The sequence below is a fragment of the Hyaena hyaena genome, unplaced genomic scaffold (genome assembly GCF_003009895.1).
Source record: "Hyaena hyaena isolate Hyena2069 unplaced genomic scaffold, ASM300989v1 scaffold_499, whole genome shotgun sequence".
Taxonomy (NCBI): Eukaryota; Metazoa; Chordata; class Mammalia; order Carnivora; family Hyaenidae; genus Hyaena; species Hyaena hyaena.
In genome coordinates this window covers 1,356,356-1,382,121 of record NW_024081129.1, presented here as the reverse complement: position 1 = coordinate 1,382,121, position 25,766 = coordinate 1,356,356, and the positions used below count along the sequence as shown (strand labels likewise).

The window sequence follows — 25,766 nt, the reverse complement described above, 5'->3', positions numbered from 1 at the left end:
TTGGCTCCCAAAAATACCATTCATGACACAAATTAAGCTATTTAAAAATTTTAAGTCATGGTTTAATTTTGGGTTTGTGACCAATAAAATGTGAACATCTAAGATGATGCCACAAAATAATTCATTCATTTCATTAGCTTTATGAAGAAATGCAGTGCTCATTTCTTTATTTGTACATTTTTGAAATGGGTAAGCTTTGTAGATGTTACCATTTGGATCAACTGTATCTTATGTCAAATTAAAAAAATAAAGATAAAGGTATAAATTCTATCAATTTCAAAACACAAGAACTAGAAAATTCAAATACAAAAGAACACAAAGAAAAATAGTACTTCAGAGATAATATACAAGATAATTCAGGGATGGCCCTGTCCTCTCTCAGAAGTATTGTAAATCGTATCTTTTTCACAATTTAGTAGGGGCCAGATGGAGAGAGGGAAAGAGAGAGAGAGAGAGAGAGAGAGAGAGAGAGAGAGAGATGGCCCAAGGGAAGTCTGACATTGTGCCTTTTACCTATACATGGATTGCACAAAGCCCAAGGGGAAATAGGCAAATAAATAACCCAAATAAAAGGAAGCCGTATCTGGCTTAGATAATCCCTAGGTGACTAACTGGTATTTAAGCTTCCTGGGGAAAAAAACAGGGTCTGACAAAACATTTCATCTTAAGGAAACTAGCCTTTTATGTGGGCTGTGAAAACAACTGATCTTTTTCTAGATAGCTTCTAGATACCAGCCAAACCCTGTCAGTACGGGTTTGCAGGCAACCTCCAGTCATATAGTGTCAGTCCCTGGGAAATTTACACAGGATAGAAATAACTTCCGGAAGCTCACCCCCAGGACCCCACTCTGGGGCCCAACTCCGTGGGAGGCTGCCTGGTCTAGGGGCAGACTCCTCTTAGTGTTTCATGTAGGCTTGTCCAAGATTATTGAATTTTTCAACATTCAAGTAAACCATATTGGGTGGGGCCAGTTAAGAAAGAAGTCTGTCCCGGGGGCACCTGGGTGACTCAGTTGGTTGAGCCTCCGACTTCGGCTCAGGTCGTGATCTCATGGTTCATGGGTTGTAGCCCCTGCTCTGGGCTCTGTGCTGTCAGGTCAGAGTCTGGAGCCTGCTTGGGATTCTGTGTCTCCCCCTCTCTCTCTGCCCCTCTCCTGCTCTGCTCTGTCTCCCTCTGTCTCTCAAAAACAAATAAATGTTAAAAAAAAAAATGGAAGGGAGGGAGGGAGGATAGAAAGAAGGAAGGAAGGAAGGAAGGAAGGAAGGAAGGAAGGAAGGAAGGAAGGAAGGAAGGAAGGAAGGAAGGAAGGAAGAAAAAGGAAGGGAGGGAGGGAGGGAGGGAGGGAGGGAGGGAGGGAGGGAGGGAGGGAGGTCTGTTCCTTAGAAGGGAAATAGAGTGGAGCTTCTCAGGCTAAGAACAAAGGACCTGTTTCACCATCAATCTAGACAGTGGCAGCGAGGTCGCTATAAGTTTCAGTGCCTACAACACATTTGTGTCCATTTAGGTTACAAGTGGATTACAACTTGATTTTTTTTCTTTTGTGAAGTAAGATCACCAGCGACATCTAAGCAAGGGAGTAGTTCAAGCCACTAAAGAGAAGATTTGTGCTATCCGATGAGGCTGGGAAGACAGGAAGGGCAAAGAAAAGCAAGGAAAGCTACAAGTACCACGGGATCCAGGCAAGGTTAATCTTCAATCTGGCTGTGGTCCACTGCGTATTAGGCTGTTTGCACAAACCCTGAGTCATACCTGATTCAACAATAAAGGAGTGGGGGTAGGGGGACATCTCGCCAGAAAAGAACACCAAGGAAATTGTTTCTAAGAAGCTTAAGGGGAAAGACTCTGTAATTACCAGTTCTGTGTGTATAAATAGCATCATTCATGTCCCTCATGGGCTTGTTATGGCCCTCCAAAAATACACCCATGCACATTTCATTTCCCAAAGCATTATGCTATATAATAAAATGCTATCTCTTCTGAGGAAAAGGGAGGAAGTGATCCAACAGTGAGCAGAATGGGCTGTACCCATTGTAATGAAAAAAAAAAAAAACTTCGTTAAAATGCATAAAACCTTTTTTCTTGTACAAGCAAACCATGTTAAAGTACAACCCCACATCATATTCTGTATGACTGGGACTTGAAATGGGCATCTTGTTACCAATAATGACCTTAAAATTTGCCCCAGATTTTATTTGCACATCTAGCTGCCTTCATCCCAGTTTGGTTACCACCAAGTAGGAGAAGAATGTTCCCACTCCATCTATGCCCTGGGCAGCTCAGTCCTTCTAGCCAGTTCTGACTCTTGGAACAATCTTCTGAGGCAGCTGCTAGCAGGGTGCGTGCTGCCCTCGTCACCATCTGGAGGCCCTCACACGGAGATCCTGTCCCTCTGCTGCCAGCCTGGGGGTGGACACAGCGGTGGCATTGGGAGGGATGCCTAACTTCAGAAAGGTGGGGAATTTTCTGCCTAAGGAGTTCCCAGAACTCTCTCTCATAACCCAACGTGTAGGCAGAAGATCAAAGAAGAATCAAGATACTTTTTGCTGTTGCCACGCTATACAGAGCAGATAAGGAATGGACAGAACCCAGGTCACTGAACACAGTGCATTGACTGGAAGCTACATCTGGCTTCAACACATAAAAGTTCACACTACATTGTCATCGCTTTGAGACGACCTGCGGGCCTCCCATTTTTATACACCTAAAGTACATGGAACCAACTAGTCCTGGTCAAATCGGGGTGTGTAAGGGGTAGCGATAGCATATGAGCCTGTAACGTGCCACAGAAGAACACTGACGTGTCGCCATGGGCAGCAAACTTTCCTCAGGGATTCCATGAGACCTGGCCACCATCCCAGCCTCATGCCATTGGCACTTTCCCACTTTTCACTCCTAGCCCAATGACCTTGCTCAAAGGTACCAAGCTCCCCCTTAACTCTCTACCTTCAAATAAACCACTCCCTCCTCCTGGATGACCTTCTTTCTTGCCACACTGCCTGGCTGCCCACCCTTCTCACCTGCACTCAGAAGTCAACTTTCCAAGGATAGAGAAAAGAAAATACTATTAAGAAAACCGTAAGGAAGAGGCACCTGGGTGGCTCAGTCGGTTAAGTGTCCAACTCTTTGTCTTGGCTCAGGTCATGATATCGTGGTTCATGAGCTTGAGCCTTGCATCAGGCTCTGTGCTGGGATTCTCTCTCTCTCTTTCTCTCTCTGCCCCTCCCCTGCTTGTGCTCTCTCTCTCTCTCTCTCTCGCTCTCTCTCTCAAAATAAATAAACTTTAAAAAAATCATAAGGAAGAGAAAATACATTTACAGTACTACACTGTATTTACTGAAAAAAAATCTGCATATCCACAGACCATGTAGTCCAAACCCATGTTGTTTGAAGATCAACTGTAATCTACTTTGGTGATTGAGAAATGCAATTCTTCAGCCCCTTGGCATACTTCAGGATAGGTTATTACAGTCCGCATTTTGCAGATAAGGAGAGCACGTTTCAGAGAAGAGAAACGCACTCAAGTATAACCTTGCTCTTAGGGCCATGGAAGATCCAGACTGAAATGACAAACTTCCTGCCTGCAGCTTGGAGACCAGATTTGCTCATCAAAATGAGTGCCTCTCCCCACCAAGAGGAATCCAAAAGCCCTCAATGCTTCATGGAGCGGCATCCTGCTAAGAATGAAGATCGAAACCAGTGATGTTCTCTCCCTGTGTAGAACTGATTATTTATACTGGCTGCTGGCTGTTGGGAAACCTAGCCACATGTCATCACACTGTGTGCCTTCACACCTTCAGGGTCTAAGAGGATAAGCAAAGGAAACAAAGTAAAAAGACACTTACCATGATTCCAGTGAGCAAACAGACTCCTTTCCCACAGTATGTGTTAGGTACCATGTCACCATAACCAATGGAGAGGAAAGTTATTGATATCAACCACATTGCTCCGAGGAAGTTGCTCGTAACATCCTGTTGATCATGGTACCTGCAAAACAGCAAACAGAGCCAGCCTTTTATAATTAATCTGCAGTATGGCTGCCAAGAGTGGCTTGATCCAACCCAGCGAATTCACTAAGTATCTTCCTTAACCTGATCTATGGGAAGGTCTTCAAATCTCACTACTATTGTGTCAATAAAATGGAGGTGCCCCCTGAGCAGTCTGACAGGCAGATATCAGGATGTTCCTCAACTTGAAAAACAGTCTAAAAGGGAAACTAAAATAGGGCAACTGATTTTTTCACTTGTGGAAACTGACAAACACCCATTCCTTCTGAACTCTGCCTGTGCCTTGCTCATGGCTCCCCATTACTTGATGCCCACTGATGTACACAACTTAAAGGACAGTGTGTGGTACTACATGCAGTCTGTAATCTCTCCCCACACCCTTCCAGTGGCAGGAGCCATGCTGTTCCCTTTGCTACCTTTATTTCTGTGATGGGCCAACTCCTAGTTGTCCTTCAGGTTAAATGCAGGTGGGAGCCTTTTCTGACTGCACTTCTCCCAGCCCCTCCCCTGTGTGCCCTCAGCATCCTGTGTATTCCTCCATCAAAGGATATTACTGAGACTGTCTAGCTGGAGGTCCTGGGCTAGCTGGCTTCCTTGAAGACACAAATGTGCCATGGACTGCACAGTCCCTGCCCAGAACCGGAGCTTGATAGAAATCACTGCCTCACTAGTTACACACAAAAAGCTTGCAGTCAAAAAGAGAGAGAGAAGGACATAATTTATCCTAATTAGTCTTTGGGGTATCAGGATTTTTGTGGGGGTAGGAGAGGAGGGGTTTTATATCAGAAACATATATCTTATGGGGGCATCTGGGTGGCTCAGTCAGTTAAGCATCCGACTTTGGTTCAGGTCATAACCTCATGGTTTGACAGGTTGAGCCCCACACTGGGCTTGCTGCTGTCAGCGCAGAGCCTGCTTCAGATCCTCTGTCCCCTCCTTTTTCTGTTCCTCCCCTACTTGTGCTCTCTCTCTCTCAAAAATAAATAAATCTTAAAGAAAGATATCCTATAATGTTTTATTTGAATTAGCAGCACTGAACAGTAATGCTGGCCCACCATGGGGACACTGCTATCCACAATGCATATGACAGTGAGGCCAAGTAAGTTGTCACCCCAGAAGATCTTGCCCTGGATGCATGTTCCATGGAGTCATGAGAACAGTGCCCCTCCTCTGCTCTCCACGGCAGTCAGACCCCAGACTCTGGTCACCACAGGTATTTATGGCTCTTCACCCAACTTCTCCTAAGGACCAGTTTCCTTCCCAGCTCTCAGATGCCACTGGGGAGGGCTTGCCTGTCTTCATTTCTTGCTCTCCAAAGCACACTGATAACCTCCTAGCTTGCCCACATTCAATCCTTGCTGAAGAGTATGCTATGAGTCTCTGGTGGTAGGAGGCCAGAAATCTCCACCATTCCACCCTAGTGAACCACCACCATGACCCAGCTATAGAGTCCTCTCTTCATGGAATGGCCAGGTTGAGTTGAGAGGCGGTCATTGCCCAACGGGAGGTCAAGTGCATTCCTAGCTTTCCAGGAAGACAGATGAGGGCATTCACCCTCATCTGTGATGCGATCAGTGCTAGACTTCAGCTGCAACATGAGCTAACGGGCTCTGTGACCCACTCTGGGGGCACGCTGGACCTGTGTAATCAGACCTCCAAGGATGAATGTGGTTTTTATTTTAAACAAGACCCTTAGAGGCACCTGGGTGTGTCAGTTGATTAAGTGTCTGACTTTGGCTCAGGTCATGATCTCACAATATGTGAGTTCAAGCCCTGCTTTGGACTCTGCTGACAGCTCAGAGTCTGGAGTCTACTTTGGATTCTATCTCTCTCTCTCTCTCTCTCTCTCTCTCTCTCTCTCTCTCTCTCTCTCTCTGCCCCTCCCTTGCTTTCGCTCTCTCTCTCTTTCAAAAATAAACATTAAAACAATTGTTTTTTAAACAAGACCCTTAAAAGTAAGCTTTAGATGATACCTCCGTCATAATATTGGGGTTCTCTGTAGAGTATTCTTCATCAAGCCCCTGCCTCAAACAGGGAATACATTATCCTGGTGTGGGTGTGTGCTGCCCAAGAGAGGAGTGGTTGGAGCACTCATGTCCTATTCAGTCTTTAGTTGGCAGACAAGGCCTCTTAACAAAGCATGATCAACATAAAGATCTGAGACACCGAAGAGCTGAAGAATCGAATTCTCTGACACACATGTAATATTTGTAGAGCACCTACTATGTGTTCAGCACTTGACTTGCATTTTCTCATATCACGTCATTATTTTAAGACATAGACAACCTTTTCAGCTGAAACAGCGATAGTCCTCATCCTCTATCAACAAAGTGTCCTCAATCACTTAGAAGATGTGATCATGTCCCAGTGAAATCCTCAAGTTATTTCTATACCATGAGTGGCCAGGAAAAATGTGCACCTACAAAGAGGAGTTTGAGCTTTGAAACTATGAACAAAGGTCTCTAAGGGGGAACATTCATGGCAGGTGTCCACAAGGATACCACAACTTTGGCATGAGTATGGAAATCTTTTCTATCTCTTCTTTCTGAAGCACTTTTTATTCGTTTTCCAAAGTTTGAAGAAGCCAACAATTTTGAAAATTACCATAAAAAGCATTCATTGGAACATTTAGGCAAGCTGACTCCTCTTGAGTTGCTTACCTTAATAAATACCCAAGTTTTAAATAGACAAATTTGACTCTTTACAAAGACTCTCGAGCATTACGTCATTCTATCATTCTGTCAATATTCATTATATGCTACGCACATTATTTTGGGACAGGCACTGTAATCCTGTAGTGAAGGGTCTAATTAGAAATAAACTTTCTATGAGTTGGTATTTTAGGGCTTAGGATTCAATGGTAAATTATCTTTTTTTTTTCTTTTTCTCTTTTTTTTTTTTTTTGCTTATGAAATAATAAAGCTGCCTAAAAAGTAGCTCACTGGATGTGGAAAAATATCATCTCAGACTAATATTTATATTACATTCAGACATACTTACTTGGGAACAGTCAAGAGGGAGGCAATTAGGGAACCACATTAGACGCTATTTGAATAATCAAGATTTCTTTCCTGGCAACTCAAATATTAAACTTATCAGCAGGATGATATTATCGCGTAGAACACTGCCAGGTTTGGAATTATGCCAGATTCACACCACTGTGAGCGATTAATCTGCACATTTTAAAGGGTAAGGACAAAATTTCAAGACGCTGTTTACAGACGTTTATTTCACAAACACAGACAACTCCAACCTTCTTCACAAGAACTATTCTATGAAAGACATGAAGAAATGACTCAAAGTGGCAAATTTCAAATTCTAATCAGTATGAATCCTTGTTTAGTTAAAAATACATCAAATAAGATTAAATTTAGAGCAAGGAAGGCCTGATGATCTCCAGTTTTTACAACTCTGGGGTTTGGAGAGAAGACTTACTGCACCATTTTACAGCAGTGCACACTTCATAGATGTAAAGGTTGCAAGACCAGCTTGAAGGTTTGGGAAAAAGCAAAATATCCCTTTTCCTGGTTTCCATTCATGTTTTCATTGTTGCCATTTTTTCAAGTGGGTCTCCCACTTTTTCTTATATCAAAAATATGACCGTTTTCTGTAATACTTGTTTAAATTTGCCAGGTTATCTTTCAAAGGGCATTACTGAATTCTTCCCTGAATGAGGCAGCATCTACCCTGCACCCCTGACTCTCTCTCAGCACCTTTCCAGAAGCAACAGGAGCTTTGGCCACACAAGTGGCTGGCACTTATGCCAACCTCTTTCATGGCTTTGTTTGCCGGTGTAATTCCTTCTGCCTGGAAACAACCTCCTCTACTTGCCTAGCCCTGATTTGTATTTTGAGAATCTACTCATTGGTCCCCTTTCCCAGACTCCACATAGCTTTTGGTCAACATGGTACTCCAGATGGTCCTCTGTAGAGATGTCCAGCACCATCAGCCAATGTTAACTTGGGTCATAAGACATGTAATGTATAACTTGCTTGTCTAACATGCCCCTAGAATCTTAATTATAAAGAATTTAAGGACAAAGACTAAGGCTTTATTGAATTAAGTAATATTTCACATGACAATGTGAAATATTTGTTCTCAAACTGATGTGTCCCTAGCCCTATGCTAGGCCTTCAGGATCACATACAGAGATACAAAAGGGGGACAGGAATGAGTCTTCCTCATCAATCAACATCAATCATATTTGTTCTGTTCCAAGATCTGTGTACAACTTATACATATTTTTACAGGTACAAAAATTAATTCAACCCTGGAGGTTAATAGTTGACAAACTAAATTCATTAGTTTTTTTTCTATTAACATGCCATTACTACTGTACATGGCAAAAAAGATTTCATCTCAGTTGTCAGCTCTGGTCTCCAATACCAGCCCTGGTTGTAGAGTAAAAAGTATTATGGAGATTTAAATGCATGTGATTGATACACCATCAGTTGTCTCTTATGAATCCACCTTTCACTCCAAAGATACCACTAAAGGATAGTAAGGCAATTGAGAAAAGGTATAAACCCACAAGAACAAAAAGGAAGGAAAAGAAAAATCAGAGCATGAAAAATAACACATTTTTATACAAACAGAAGTACACAAGGAATTCTATTTCTGGCCAAGAAGAAACAAGGGGCTGGATTTACACTGTCTCCCAAAACAACTACAAAAATATTTTGTAAATATGGTTTCAATATCACTTAAAGACAAGTTGTAGTAAATGGCAAAATGTGAGGTGAATATAAGACTGTGATAATTTAGTTACAGTATACTTAAGTGTATAGGTATCCTGTAACCCTAAAAGAACCACTAAAATAATACATCAAAGAGTACTAACTGATAACACAGTGAAGGATAGAAGATGGAAAAATAAAAAATAAGTAATCCAAAAGGAAGCAGAAATAGCAAAAAGGGACAAAAAAGAGATGGGACAAATAGAAAACAGCCAGAGGACAGATTTATCCAATCATATCTGTAACCATATTAAATATAAATGGCCTAATACTTCTAATTAAAAAGTACAAATTGTCATAGAGAACATGGAAGGTTCACAACTTCGAGAAACCAGTGATTATTCAGAGGTGCAGGTGCCTGCCCCTGGTTGGTACTACCAGACAATTAACAGGAGACAGTAGTTCATTCTCTGGATAGATTGGAGATTCTGATCCAGGGCCCAGCTAAGTCAGGAAAGTTGTTTGGGGCTGAACACATAGGGATGAAATTCAAGTTTCCAATCTGAATAACAGCATCTCCAGTTTCCCTTCTTCATTCCCTATCCTTGATCCTATAATAGAATTCACTATTATAGAGAAATAATATTTTCCTTTGGAGAAACAGAACAGTTTCAGAGAAAAGGCATTCATGTACTAACGTTAAGGATTCCCTAATGAAAAATGCAGCTGTCCACTTACCCACCCTACAGGAAGTATCACCAGACAACAAGCTCCTCTCCCCACACAGAGCTTCCAATTCCTACTCCTGAACATTAAAGAACCACAGATGATCAGCGCCACTTGAAGTATATTCTCTATAGAAAAGATGCAGACAAAAAAGGGAGGATAAAAAGAAAACAGAAAGGAAGAAAGCAAAGAAAAAAAGAAGGAGAGGAAAGAAGAGCTAGGAGAACCTGGACACAATGCAGGGTGATGGGGACAAGATTCTTGAACTCTCTAATTTTTGTCGGGAAAGACCTAAGGGAAATGGTGGTATCCATAAAACAGGAACAGGATGCTAACAAAGACATGCAATTAAAGAATAAAAGAGGGGAGCTTAGATAACATTATAGTGAAAAAACATCATAACATGATAAGAATATAAGTCAGAAGAAATCTCCCAGAAAGTAGAACAAAAAGACAAAAAGACAAGGATAAAGGGAAAAGGTAAAAGACACATTTTCAGAGAATCAACAGAGATGGCCTAACAACTGCATTTCCAGAAGAATACAGAAAATGGAAGGAAAGAGGGGCCTTGGGTGGCTAAGTTTGTTAAGTGCCCAACTTTGGCTCAGGTCATGATCTCATGGTTTTTGTGGCTCTGTACTGACAATTGAGAGTCTGGAGCCTGCTTCGGGTTCTGTGTCTCCCTCTCTCTCTGCCCCTCCCCTGCGCGCATGCGAGCTCTCTCTCAAAAATAAATAAATATTAAAAATTTGGAAGGAAAGAAATGAAAATTTTATTTCTTTAGCTTTTCTAGGAAAACTGGAAGGCAGACATCTTTAAGATTCTAGTTGGTATCTGCATAGGGAATAAGAAAAGACCTAAGCCAATGGGGGTGGGGGTGGTCACTGAAATTGTATGTTTTTTTTTTTTTTAGTTTTTATTTTTTATTAACCTGAGCCTCTGTCTTTATTTCATTAATTAATTTTTAAGTCTTTTTTAAAAAGTAGGCTCCACACCCAATATGGGGCTTGAACTCATGACTCCGAGATCAAGAGTCGCATGCTCTACTGACTGAGTCAGCTAGGAGCCCCACAGTCAATTTTAAAGTACTAGGAATAAGGAGATCTTAAAAAGTTTCAAAGAAGGGAAAAAAGAGATAACAGCTAAAGATGAAAAATGGTTACTTCTAACATTATGTTATCGTTTAACTTGTGTATTATGTATGGTAGTGGGAAAGGGGGAGGCAATCAATTTCTCCTGGATTTGTAGAGGGGAGGGATGGAGGATCTGGAAGAAGAAACTAAACAGGCATAGTTCAGCCCTTCTCCCTGCTCTGCTTACCCACAGAGCAGGCCTATCTGGTTTTCTGTGTGGTTAGGCTTCCCCAAGGAGGAGTGACTCCCCTTGGGTTATGAGGTGTACCTACTACTCCATCTATTTCAGCAGTGAATCACTGGAACACCGGGCAGCCCAATGGGCTGTAGTCAAAGAGACTATGTCCAGATCCACTTTACGTCAGCAGTGAAGCTGATATTTTGATGGGTACCAGTTGAAGACCCAGAGAAGTGAGAGCAATATGGTAAATGATCTTGCTCCAAACCCCAACTATGTGCATGTAATTTTGATTTAAAGTAAAAGCAAATAAAATAAGTGATTCAATTAATTAAGACATACATAAAAAGAGCGCCAATGAAGGCATACACCTAGGTTCAAAGGAGAAAAGTACTGCGTATCAACCGCTCAGAAAGGAGGGGTGACATGTATCTCTTATTTGCCACTGGTCCAAATCAAAGGTGGTCACCTGTACCTGCATATTAGAATCACCTGGGAAGCATTAAAAAATAACTATGCAAGGGGCACCTGGGTGGCTCAGTTGGTTGAGTGTCTGACTTTAGCTCAGGTCATTATCTCACAGTTTGTGGGTTCAAGTCCTGTGTTGGGCTCTGTGCTGACAGCTTAGAGCCTGGGGTCTGCTTTGGATTCTGTGTTTTCTCTCTCTGTCTGCCCCTCCCCCACTTGCACTCTGTCTCTTTATCAAAAATAAATAAATGTTAAAAAAATAACTATGCAAAAGCCTAGTATCCTATGATATGGATTTTTTTAAGCTTCCAGGTGATTTTAATTTGTTATGAAGCCTGAGAACCATCTATTTGCTTTATTTCAGAAGTTTCTCATTCAATAACATGTGAGGCATCTACACAGGAATATGTAGATGAACAAAAAAATAGTTAAGTGTTCATGAGAAGCTTAAAGTCTGGTAAGGGAGAAAAACTGATGGCAAAGAATAAGAAGGTAACATGTAAGTGGTAGTAAATGTGAATATAAGAGGTAAAGGCAGATGAGAAAAAACTGTTTAGCAGACTGAACGTAATGGTAGGAGTATGTAATAATGTAGCACTGACACCTAAAATTATCCTAAAAATGTAAAATCCAGTAGGTCCAAAGATTTTATGAAATACCTGAGTGAAGGTCCTCTAAAGTGAAGACATTAGTAATTTTATGTATGACATTACTCTATCAATAATTTACACAAAGTTCTTTCAGGATAGAGAATGTGAATAGCCCCAATTGATGTGACTTTCTTACCCCTTCCTGTTTTCCAGGTTTTCTTTTTATCAGTGAGTTGTGAAAACATATACATGGCTTTATGACCTTGGGTGTCCCAATATATTGACTTCCTTCACTACCGATAAGCAGATCCCAAGAAAAGCATCAGAGATAGGTGGTATAATGCTATCTGTAAAGCCCAATTTTAACTTAGGCAGGAGCCAGTTCCGATTTTCATTAAATGCATAATTGTTTATTAACTCTAACACACACCAAAGTGAGTTTTCTTTTTTTTAAAGTTTATTTATTTATTTTGATAAACAAAGAGACAATGTGAGTGGGGGAGAGGCAGAGAGTGAGGGAGAGAATCCCAAGCAGGCTCCACACTGTCAGTGCAGAGTCTGATGCAGGGCTTGAACTCATGACCCGAGCCCAAATCAATAGCTGGATGCTTAACCGATGGAGCCACCCACCGAGGCACCCCAAAAAGTGAGTGTTCTATATTCTGATTTCATTCTGCTCCTGTACCCTTGCACATTGGGAATGTTTTCCTCACTTCTAGTAATTTGGAAAATCACAAAGCTAAATGCTTCTCTCTTCCTCTCTTCTTCCCCCATTTCTCTCTGCCTTTTGTTTCCTACACACCTGTTCTGTGCCTTTGTGTGTTTGTGTGTGTGCACGAGCACATGTGTGTTGGAAGGAGAACAGTTCTATAAATTGAACAATTTCTTTTCATGTGTTTAACTGTGGCTAATGAGAATTTCATTCACTGTGTGGATAGAGAAGATTGATCTTGGTAAGTGCCGTCAGTGGATACGTTTTAAGAGCATAGGCTTCCTGTGAAATAAAACTAAAAGTCTCTATAGGAAACAATGGGGATAATAGAATGGATTTTTAAACTTGAAGAATTACATTTTGTTTCCCCGAAAAGACGTTGTCTGTTATTCATTTATGCATTTTCATTTCTGTGAGAATGAAGTAGTTCAGAAATGACTTACTGTCAATAAGTTACCATAACTGTTTGACAATGATCTAGGCTAAAAACCTACAGGAAGACAATGGTATCACATTAATCTACCCTAAACAGACTTGGAAAGACTTATCAGCATTCAGGCACTCTTTGATAAAGGGTTTAGTGAAATATGGCCATCTCTGAAGAGAACTTCCAGGTCAGAGAGCCATGGTACCAAGTCTGGTTCCTAAAAGTGAAGATGGAGAAAGTCTGAGGATGTGCACGCCCATCAGGAAAGACTTCCCTAAATAGAGAACTGCATTTAAGCAATAGTTCTCGATCCTAGGGGACCTAACCCCCTCTTTTTAAATCTTGAAATGGAATTCAAAGAGTATACCTTATCTATATAAATGATTTTTTTAAGCTTATTTTATTTATTTTTGAGAGAGAGAGAGAGGGAGGGAGAGAGAGAATCCCAAGCAGTTGCTTGCTGTCAGCTTGGAGCCCAATGTGGGGCCCAGTCGCACGAATGGTGAGATCAGGACCTGAGCTGAAATCAAGAGTCTGACACTGAATTGAAAGAGCACCCCCCAGGCGCTCCTATCTATATGATTTATAAAACAAAACTCAATATAACACCTTAACTGAAATACAGAAAATTAAAATTGGAGTAATAATTTACAATATAGCATGTATTTCAGTATCTAAATACTTGGGCAATACTAACCTAGGGGGCACCCGGGTGCCTCAGTGGGTTAAACATAGGACTCTTGATCTGAGATGGAGCCATGAGTCTGGCTCTGGCTCTGTGCTGACAGCCCAGAGCCTACTTGGATACTCTCTCTCCCTCTCTCTCTGCCCTTCCCCTGCTCGCTCGCTCTCTCTCTCTCTCTCTCTCTCTCTCTTTCTCTCAAAAACAAAACAAAACAAAACAAATCATTAAAAAAGGACTAACCTAGAAGACATAAAGAGCAGTTTGTTTGTGCCGTTTATGTAAAAGCACTTGGATGCAATTCAGTTTGACCAAAATGAACTGTTCTGGTAATTTAAGAGCCACAGGAGCAGAGCCATAGCCGATGTGATTTTTCTGAAACATGAAAAACTTTTGGCCAAATCCCAAATACAACAAAGGATGATATTCCCTCAGTTTCCACATTATAAATTATATTATTATAAATCACGTTATAAATAATAGACTTGTTTAAAAATGAAGTGTATGTATTACAATTCATACATATTTTATGCTTATATTCAAAATGGATTTAGGTCTAAACTATGAAAATTATGAGGTTTTTGGTACACAGAATGTCCAGCAGGTCAGTCCAAGGTCAAGAGGGACACAGATCCTCTGTTGGAGGAGGTTGTCCCATGCATAAGAGAACACAGAGCATCCCTGGCCCCGGGCCAGTGATGAACAAAGAAAAGTTTCTCCAAAAGCACCCCTGGGGGCAGAACTACCATCTCCCCTCCCCCCGACACCGCCATGCCCTGTGAGAACCCCTGGTCTAGCACTTCAGCTGGGATTCTGTAAGAGCCATCAGAAAATCCGGGGCTGGCTGTATTTCAACACATCTGGAGAGCGGACAAACTTAGAAACCCTTAGAATTTGTACCAAATTTTATCCTTGAGCCCACTACTCTCCAGGCAATCAAAGAAAGATCAAATTCCTGAACTATGTCATAACCCAGGCCTGCATTTCTGACCGAGTTTCTTCTCCATCTTGATTCTTTATTAATTTCCTAACCCATAGTTATTTGAATTTTCCGGGGCACCCTGCATTCCTCCAGCTCCTGCTCTGTGCCAGTCACCTCTCACATTCTGTAAGCTCCCCCAACGGGCAGGTGGAGGCCCAGCCGACAGATAACAGAGCCAGATGGGGTCAGGCCCAAAGATCCCCTTGCCAGAAAGTCAGTGTTTCACATACACTTCATGTAGCTCGTGTCTGACACATGCCAGGCTCTGCCAATGGCAGACAGAGCTAGTCTCCACTGGCCTGGCAGCCCGTAGGTTTAGAAGTCCCCACTGTGATCTTCCACGTGCACGTGCAGCAGTCTGCAGACAGATTCACCTTCCTTCTGAGAGGCTGAAAAGAGTGGCGGGGAGGTCAGTCACTAGGTGGCAGTGCCACACCAGTTTATCCCCAAGGCTGTTCAGGGGAGGCTGGCCAGACCAGTGCTGGAGCCAGGTTGTGAGGGGTCTTAGCTTGGAATGCCTCCAAGTGAAAGCCCCTGGCCTGGGCATCCTGGAAGCACAAGGGCTGTTCCATGTGAGAAACAGCAGTCATAGGTAATCTAGACAGTCCCAGGCCACTCCTACGCCTGGCAGGCCTCAGGTGTTACCGAGAATCTTAGGGGCTGGTCCCTGGGTGGCTCAGCCAGTTAAGCATCCTACTCTGGATTTAAGCTCAGTTCATGATCTCATGATTCGTGGGTTTGAGCCCCTCATCGGGCTCTGTGCTAAGAGTGCAGAGCCTGCTTGGAATTCTCTCTATCACTCTTTCTCTGCCCCTTTCCTGCTTGTGTTGTCTCTCTGTCTCTCTCTGTCTGTCTCTCAAAAATAAATAAACTGAAAGAAAAAAAAAGAATCTTAAGGGCATCTCCTGAGTGACCGGGTGGAGGGGGGGTAGGGGGAGGGAGGGTAAGAGAGAGACTGACTGATCGTCTGGACATAGACTCCATCCTAGATCCAATGTAATATAGATCTAACCCAACAGCCTGTCTTTACATATCACCCTCTGACCTGACATTCTCTAGATCAAAGGCCACACCTTATCTCCTAAATCTGTAAGAAAAAATAATAAAAAGTGGATATTTTTCTAACTTGTCCATGTTGGGAGTGGACCCACATTTGAGGCTATGGCAGTCAGGGGCTTATTGACTTACCTCGGGGACGGGTCTGCATTCAGAGCTGCTCAGTCCCCCCTGTCGGCTCTGTGTGACCCAGAGGGGTGAGTCTCCAGGGCCCAGCTTCCTTTTGCTCTAACATGAAGATCACACCATCTACCTCCCAAGTGTCTTCGAGGATGAAAAAGTGCTATCCAAACTCTGCCTGATCCGTCCAGAACACCTGCTGGGTGTTCTACACTGAGCAGATCCTCCATTTGTGTACAAGTGGACACAAAGGAAAGTGTCTACATTTGCAAGTGCACCTGCCTGCATACATACAGGCATATATATGATATGATATGTGAGATAGCTCTGATTTTGCTTCCTGCACCACACCCACTAGTGTCACTGAGATGGAACGGAGCAGGAAGAAGACTGGAGGAAGGAGGGAGAGAGAGCAAGCACACATCAGGAGATGTCTGGGCACTGTGGCAGAAGAGGACACAAAACAAGGTCTACAAGATAAGGAGACTAGGGAGAAGGAGGGTTGTTCTGCAACCAGAGGGGCAAGAAAAAAACAAATCAGGAAAAGCAAAAGCTGACAATCTTTCTATGCCATTCTGTTCTCCTGAGTCCTCAGCCAGCCACCCGCCCACCCTCCAACACTAGCGTTTCCACTGTCAGGGGCCAGGGGAGGAGGAAGGTGCCTTTGTGGACCTAACATCTCTTAGGGACTCCTGGGGAATTCTGGACAGGGCTTCTGTTTGGGACTTCCAGTCAACTGCAAAAGAAGCCCACATCAATCCACAGCCACGGTGCCCCATCAACCACAGGCAATGATCGTTCACTGATTTGAAGTGTCTAATTTTCTAAATACAAGCAAATGAAAATTCCTACTTAGAACAGGCGATGACAAGAAGTGGGAGCCTCCAGCCTGTCACAGTTCTGGGCTATGCTTGAAGCAAATATTCCTTGACGCCATCTTTGTCCTCAGAGTGAGAGAGAGAGGAGAGGCGGAGGAGAGGCTGAACACTGAGCCACTAACCTGCGAGAGCAGACACAGCTGAGCTGAAGGTGACTCGGGCATGGCAGAGAAGAAGGGGAAAAGGAACTGGGGATTTTCTGAGAAGGTCATGTGCAAGGTTTTCTTGGCAGGAGTACTTTCTTACGTCTTGCTTGCTTCAGCCCTGGCGACTAAAATAGAGACTGCAGTGCTCAAACATCGTGGACTGAATTAAAAACACAGGTCTTGGTTTGTGCAAGAAGAGCATATGTGGGGAGCATGGGGCTTCCTCAGACCCAACCCACTGGTCACCAAGGGCCGATCAATCCTCTCCTGGGTCAAGTCCTCAGAGGGACAGTACGTTTTGTGAAACCCACAAAAATATTTTTAGACAAGCAGAAAATGAAAGTAGAGAAGGAGAGGGGAGTGACAAGGAAGAAAGAGGCTGGATATAACAACAATAAGAAAGATGGCAGAAATGACTGCCAATAAGACTCTGGCAAAATGTACATAGATGATGGAGGGGGAAAAAAATCACTGCATAAACCACAAACACTGCACAGTCTTGGACTCTGGCTGGCTTACTCACTAACTGACAAAAATTTAAAAATCAAGGCACCTGTGTGGCTCAGTTGGTTAAGTGAAGGCCTCTTGATTTCAGCTCAGGCCATGATCTCATGGTTTGTGAGTTCGAGGCCCATGTCACATTTTGCATTGACAGTGCAGAGCCCCCTTGGGATTCTCTGCCTCGGTCTCTCTCTCAAAATAAATAAATAAACATTAAAACTTTTTAAAATAAACCTCATTTCTTTGAGCATTAAATAGGTCATATAACTTTTACTAGTTTCTACAAAGGTTTCCAACTACTCCAGAGAAAGAATGAGAAAAAAGCCAATCCTGGGGCGCCTGGGTGGCTTAGTCGGTTAAGCGTCCGACTTTCGCTTGGGTCATGATCTCGCGGTTCGTGGGTTCGAGCCCCGCGTCGGGCTCTGTGCTGACTGCCAGCTCAGAGCCTGGAGCCTGTTTCAGTCTGTGACTCCCTCTCTCTCTGACCCTCCCCTGCTCATGCTGTCTCTCTCTCTCTCCTAGAAATAAATAAAACATTAAAAAAAAAAATTAAAAAAAAAAAAAAAAGAAAAAAGCCAATCCAGCATTCTTCCATTATCTTTCAATTTTTAGTGTTTCAAGTCTTTAAAATGACAGTCCAAAACAGTTATTGGCTCAATGTGCATCAACTTCAGAAGCCAAGTAGGGAGGGGAGCCTGGATGGCTCAGTGAGTTAAATGTCTAACTCTGGATTTCGGCTCAGGCCATGATCTCATGGTTTGTGAGTTTGAGCCCCGCATCAGGTTCTGTCTTGACAGTGTGAAGCCTGCTTGGGATTCTCTTTCTCTTTCTATCTCTCTGCTCCTCCCCTACTTGCATACATTCTCTCTGTCTTTAAAGAACAAATAAACATTGAAAAAAAAAAAAAAAGAAGCTAAGTGGGGAGAGGACACACTTAGAAAATCAGACTACATTCTTAGGTCAGTAAAGTACACTGGAAAAATGGTTGCTGATGCCAAGTACAGCAGACATTTGCCCCTAAAGACTAAAAATTTTAGTTTGCCAAATTGGTGACATTAACCTTTTTTTAAAAAAAAAAAAACATAGAGAATTCAGGAACTGATAAAAAGGATTATCGCGTGAGGAAGCCTGGATGGAAAATGATCTCTGCACTGGGGCTGTTTGCCGGTAACCAAAAGCTGCCTCAAGGAACAGAATGACAACAATCCAACAAACGCGGGGGGTTTAAGCAGGGTTGCATAATGCACGTCCATCATCTCTTCAGTACAACCACATGGCAATGATGTGATCTTCTTAAATTCTATTCCTGTTCTGCTGCACTAACCAAATGTGGACTGACCAAGCCATTAACATTTCTTTCCATTAAAATGACAAAATCAGGCTTATAGCAGACAAACCCTTGGCCCAAATGCAACAGCTGGACCTAAAAGCACAGAGCCCTCCATGTGGAGCACTTAGACAGTAAAGACCAAGCTATGCAGGTAAAAGTCAATCAATCAATACTCACTTTCTACTCCCTCCTACCAAATCAGGTTATGAATTGCTACATGCGTAGCTTGGCAACCACCGGGGTTGCCCCAGGGGATAAAGTATTTGCATGTGCTCTACACAGTCTTTGAGGCAGCCCATAGGAAATATCAGATCTGCAAAAATTATGAAAAGTTTCCAGTATCTGTGCTATCCACTTCATTAGCCACCCAACATGCCTCTTGAGCACTTGAAAGGCGGCTGGTACAAAGGAGGAACTGAGTTTTTAGTTTTATTTCATTTCAACCAATTTTATTTTAAGTTTGTTTGAGAGAGAGAGTAGGGGAGGGGCAGAGAGGGGGAGGGAGATAAAGAATCCTAAGCAGGCTCTATGCTGTCAAGAGCTTGACATGGGGCTCGAACTTACAAACCAAAAGATCATGATCTGAGCTGAAATCAAGAGTTGGACACTTTACTGACTGAGTCACCAAGGGACTCCATCATTTTAACCAATTTTAAAATAAATAGTTAGGAGAAGCTGAGATAGCGGAACAGCATAGAAGTCTTTTTTCCATCTCACATACATGAAATACAGCCAGATCAACACTAAACCATCCTGCACACCTAGAAAACTGATTTGAAGATTAACATAACAATGTGCACAACATGAACCACAGAACTCAGAAGGTATATGGTACAGAAAGGTGAACTGGGGGAGAGAGGAGCTGTGGAGGGCAGGGAGCTGTTTTTGCTTGTGAAGAGAGTATGGAGATGGTGAGAGAGTACGGGAAAAGCACCCCCTACAAAAGCTGCTGGAGAGAAATTAGAAAAGTGGAAAATGCTGCAGGGACTGAACTAAGAAGGGAGAAAGGAGAAAGCAGAGGGTTTAAATTCCATTAAAACTCTATAAACAGGGGGAGCACAGAGTCCGAAACTCCACAGCTCAAATACCTAGTGATGCTCTGGTGGGAAGGGCAAATTCCCAGGAGAAGAGTGGGTCCAGGAGATCCTAAGGCCACATGTGATTTTCCATAATACCAAAAACACTGCTGTTACATGGTAGCGTGAACTTTTCCTGGGGTGGGCTGGCACCCAGCCACAAGTCTTTGGACATTGGCAGCAGCACAGTCCTGCAAACGTTCCAGGGTGCAGCTGGCACCTGGCCACTGCTCAGTGAGACCTTCCCCCAGCGGATCTGAGTTGGTCAAAGCTGCAGTCCCTCAGAAGTGAGGGGTTGGGAAACACAGCCGCATCTCAGATAAAGCTCAGGAGGGAGGTGCCACCCGGAAACCTGATGGTTTATTCACGGACAGTGTAGAAGCAGAGAGTGGATGGAAACTGGAGACAAAGACTAGGTGCTAGATTCTGGGAAGGGAAGAGCATGGAGTTCTGATACTAGACTGGGTACCTGGGTGACACCATTTTCACCCTGCCTGTATATGTGCATACACACCTACAGGCACCACAACAACTCATCCAGTAAGCTAAGCAGCAGCATCTAGTGGAGAACGGAGCTGTTACACTAAGCCCTGCCCAACTGGCCCACCTCGCTCTTCTGGAACATCACAAATGTTCCTGCTTAATTTGCTTAGTTTGCTGACTATGAAGTGCTTCACAGTTTGACTTCTAGTGGAAAAGGATGTAATATTGTATTTCAGTCTGTTTGCTGGTCTATCTATTCAATTTTCTTTTTTCTTGTTCATTTCTTTTCTTTTACTTGAATACAGATAAAATTTTTTTCTTTTTAATTTTTATTAAAAATATTTTCATTTATTTTTTTCAACATAAATTTTTTATTTTTTGGTAAATTTTTCAAATTCTACTTTACTCTCATCATTCCAAGTTATTCTATTTCATCATATTCATTTTCTCTAAGTTTCAAATTTTTTTTTTCTTTTCCCTTTTTTCTCTAATCAATCTAGCTCCTTTCTGTAACCAGACCAAAATACACCTAGGATCTAGCATCATTTATGTGATGTGTGTGTGTGTGTGTGTGTGTGTGTGTGTGTGTGTTGTTTTCAATTTTTTAATTTTATTTTTTTACCTTATTAATTCCTTTTCTTCTTTCAAAATGATGAAACAAAGGAATTCATCCCTAAAGAAAGAGCAGGAAGAAATGACAGCCAGGAATTTAACCAAAACAGATACAAACAATATGTCTGAGCCAGAATTTAGAATCATGATAATAAGAATACTAGCTGGGGTCAAAATTAGATTAGAATCCCTCTCTGTGGAGATAAAAGAAGTATAAACTAGTCAGGATGAAATAAAAAATGCTGTAAGTGGGCTGCAATCTTGAATAGATGCAATGGCAGCAAGGATGGATGAGGCAGAGCAGCAAATCAGTGATATAGAAGACAAATTTATGGAGAATAATGAAGCAGAAAAAAAAGAGGGAGAGAAAGGAAAAGAGCACAATTTAAGAATAAGAGAAATCAGTGACTCATTAAAAAGGAAGAGCATCAGAATTATAGGGGGTCCCAGAAGATGAAAAGAGAGAGAAAAGGGGTAGAAGGGTTATGTAAGCAAATCATAGCAGAAAGCTTTCCTAACCTGGGGAAAGACACAGACAGCAAAATCCAGGAAGCACAGAGGAATCCCACAAGATTCAACAAAACCCAACCATCATAGTCAAATTCACAAAATACTCAGGCAAGGAAAGAATATTCATGAAAGCAGCAGAGGAAAAAAAAAAAAGTCCTTAACCTACAAAGGAAGAGAGATCATCAGGTTTGTAGCAGACCTATCTGCAGAAACTTGGCAGGCCAGAAAGGAGTGGCAGAACATATTCAATGTGCTGAATCAGAAAAATATGCAGCCAAGAATTCTTTATCCAGCAAGGCTGTCATTCAAAATAGAAGGAGGGATAAAAAGTTTCCCAGACAAACAAAAATTAAAGGAGTTTGTATCACTGAACCAGCCCTGCAAGAAATTTTAAGGGGGACTCTCTGACGGGAGAAAAGATGGGGGGTTGGGGGAGGGAAGACCAAAAGCACCAGAGACTAGAAAAGACCAGAGAACACCACCAGAAAATCCAACTGTACAAGAAACATAATGGCAATAAATTCATCTTTCAGTACTCATTCTAAATGTCAATGGACTAAATGCTCCAATCAAAAGACATAGGGTAACAGAATGGATAAGAAAACAAGATCCATCTATATGCTGTTTACAAGAGACCCACTTTAGACCTAAAGACACCTTCAGATTGAAAGTAAGGGGATGGAGAACCATCTATCATGCTAATGGTCACCAAAACAAAGCTGGAGTAGCCATGCCTATATCAGACAATCTATACTTTGAAATAAAAACTGTAACAAGAGATGAAGGGCATTATATCATAATTAAGGGGTCTATCCATCAAGAAGACATAAAAATTGTAAACATTTATGCTCCAAATGTGAAAACACTCAAATATATAAATCAATTACTCACAAACATAAAGAAGCTCATTGATAATAATAAAATAATAGTAGGGGACTTCAACACCCCACTTACAGCAAAGGATCAATCATCTAAACAGAAAATCAACAAGAAAACAATGGTTTTGAATGACACACTGGACCAGATGGATTTAACAGATATATTCAGTACATTTCATCCTTTTTTAAAAATTTTTTTAATGTTTTATTTATTTCTAGGAGAGAGAGAGAGAGAGAGAGAGACAGCGTGAGCAGGGGAGGGTCAGAGAGAGAGGGAGACACAGAATCTGAATCAGGCTCCAGGCTCTGAGCTGGCAGTCAGCACAGAGCCCGACGCGGGGCTCTAACCCACGAACCGCGAGATCATGACCTAAGCGAAAGTCAGACGCTTAACCGACTAAGCCACCCAGGCGTCCCTCAGTACATTTCATCCTAAAGCAGCAGAATATACATTCTTCTCCAGTGCACATGGAACATTCTCCAGAACAGACCACATACTGGGACACAAATCAGCCCTCAACAAGTACAAAAAGATCGAGATCATACCATGCATATTTTCAGACCACAGTACTATGAAACCAAAATCAACCACAAGAAAAAATTTGGAAAGATAAGAAATATTTGGAGACTAAAGAACATCCTACTAAAGAACGAATGGTCTAACCAAGAAGTTAAGGAGAAAATTAAAAAGTACATGGAAGCCAATGAAAATGATAACATCTCAGCCCCAAACTTCTGGTATGCAGCAAAGGCGGTCATAAAAGGGAAGGATATAGCAATCCAGGCCTTCTTAAAGAAGGAAGAAAGATCTCAGATACACAACCCAACCTTATACCCCAAAGAACTGGAAAAGGAATAGCAAATAAAACCCCAAACCAGCAGAAGACAGGAAGTAATAAAGATTAGAGCAGAAATCAATGCTATTGAAACAAAAAAAAGAGTAGAACAGATTACTGAAACCAGAAGCTGGTTCTTTGAAAGAATTAACAAAATTGATAAATCACTAGTGAGTTTGATTAAAAAGAAAAAGGAAAGGACCCAAATAAATAAAATCAAGAATGAAAGAGGAGAGATCACAACCAACATAGCAGAAATAAAAACAACAATAAGAAAATATTATGAGCAATTACATGCCAATAAAATGGGCAATCTGGAAGAAATAGACAAATTCCTAGAAACATATAAACTACCAAAACTGAAACAGGAAAAAATGGAAAATTTGAACAGACCAATAACCAGTAAAGAAATCAAATTAATAATAAAAAGTCTCCCAAAAAACAAGAGTCTAGGGCCAGATAGCTTTCCAAGGGAATTCTACCAAACCTTTAAGGAAGACTTAACACCCTGAAGCTGTTCTTTTGAAGCTGTTCCAAAAATTAGAAATGGAAGGAAAGCTTCCAAACTCTTTCTGTGAAGCCAGCATTACCTTGATTCCAAAACCAGACAAAGACTCCACTAAAAAAAAGAGAATTTATAGGCCAATCTCCCTGGTGAACATGGATGCAAAAATCCTCAACAAGATATTAGCCAACCAGATCCAACAATACATCAACAAATTATTCACCACGACCAAGTGGGATTTATACCTGGGATGCGGGGCTGGTTCAATATCTGCAAAACAATCAATGTGATTCATCACATCAATAAAAGAAATGACAAGAAGAGACTCTTGAATGCCGAGAACAAACTGAGGGCTGATGGGGGTGGGGGGTGGGGAAGGGAGTGATGGGCATGGCGGAGGTCACTTGTGGGGATGAGCACTGGGTGTTATATGGAAACCAACTTGACAATAAATTATATATATATAAATAAAGAAACAACAAGAAGCACATGATCCTCTCAATACATGCAGAGAAAGCATTTGACAAAATACAGCATCCTTTCTTGATAAAAACCCTTAAGAAAGTACGGATAGAAGGAACATACCTCGAGATCATAAAAGCTGTATATGAAAGACTGAATGCTAATATCATCCTTAATGGGGAAAAACTGAGAGCTTTCCCCCTAAGGTCAGAAACAAGACGGGGATGTTGGCTCTCTCCATTGTTATTCAACATAGTATTGGAAGTCTTAGCCTCAGCAGTCAGACAACACAAAGAAATAAAAGGCATCCAAATCAGCCAGGAGGAGGTCAAACTTTCACGTTTCACAGATGACATGATATTCTATATGAAAAACCCAAAAGATTCCACCAAAAAAACTGCTAGAACTGATCCATGCATTTAGTAAAGTGACAGGATATAAAATCAATGCACAGAAATCAGTTGCACTACTATACACCAACAATGAAGCAACAAAAAGAGAAATCAAGGAATCGATCCCATTTACAATTGCACCTAAAACCATAAAATACCAGGAATAACCAAAGAGGTGAAACATCTATACACTGAAAACTATAAACAGCTTATGAAAGAAAGTGAAGAAGACACAAAAAAATGGAAAAATATTCCATGCTCCTGGATAGGAAGAACAAATATTGTTAAAATGTCAATATTACCCAAAGCAATCTACATATTCAATGCAATCCCTATCAAAATAACACCAGCATTCTTCACAGAGAAAACAATCCTAAAATCTCTATGGAACCAGAAAAGTCCCTGAATAGCCAAAGAAATCTTCAAAAAGAAAACCAAAGGCATCACAATCCCAGACTTTAAGCTGTAATACAAAGCTGTAATTATCAAGACAGTATGGTCACAAGAACAGACACTCAGATCAATGGAACAGAATAGAGAACCCAGTACTGGACCCACAAACATATGGCCAACTCATCTTTGACAAAGCAGGAAAGAATATTCAATGGAATAAAGACCATTCTTCAGCAAGTGGTGCTGGGAAAACCGGACAGCGACATGCAAAAAAATGATCCTGGACAATTTTCTTACACCATACACAAAAATAACTCAAAATGGATGAAAGACCTAAATGTAAGACAGGAAGCTAACAAAATCCTTGAGGAGAAAGCAGGTAAAAACATCTTTGAGCTTGGCCCCAGCAACTTCCTCCTCAACACGTCTCTGGAGGCAAGGGAAACAAAAGCAAAAATGAACTACTGGGACCTCATCAAGATAAAAAGCTTCTGCACAGCTTAGGAAATCATCAGCAAAACTAAAAGGCAACCAGTGGAACGGGAGACGAAATTTGCAAACGACAGATCAGATAAAGGGTTGGTATCCAAAATTTATAAAGAACTTATCAAACTCAACACCCAAAGAAACAAATAATCCAGTGAAGAAATGGGCTAAAGACATGAACAGTCACTTCTCCAAAGAAGACATCCAGATGGCCGACAGACACATAAAAGAATGCTCAACATCATTCATCATCAGGGAAATACAAATCAAAACCACAATGAGATACCACCTCACACCTGTCAGAATGGCTAACATTAACAACTCAGGCAACAACAGATGCTGGAGAAGATGTGGAGAAAGAAGATCTCTTTTGCACTGCTGTTGGGAATGCAAACTGGTGCAGCCACTCTGGAAAACAGTATGGAGGTTCCTCAAAAAAATTAAAAATAGAACTACCCTATGACTCAGCAATTGCGCTACTAGGTATTTACTCAAGGGATACAGGTATGCTGTTTCGAAGGGA

At 41.7% G+C, this 25,766-nt stretch overlaps 1 protein-coding gene across 2 annotated transcripts in view; it reads right to left on the bottom strand.

Moving 5' to 3' along the window:
* The window catches only part of KCNN2 (potassium calcium-activated channel subfamily N member 2), a 215,890-nt gene that overhangs the window by 32,240 nt on the left and 157,884 nt on the right, over window positions 1–25,766 (bottom strand). For both annotated transcript variants that reach the window (XM_039254648.1, XM_039254650.1), the window contains one exon: window positions 3,844–3,985. In XM_039254648.1, coding sequence (XP_039110579.1) covers window positions 3,844–3,985 — 142 coding nt within the window. The remainder of the gene's footprint in view (window positions 1–3,843; window positions 3,986–25,766) is intronic.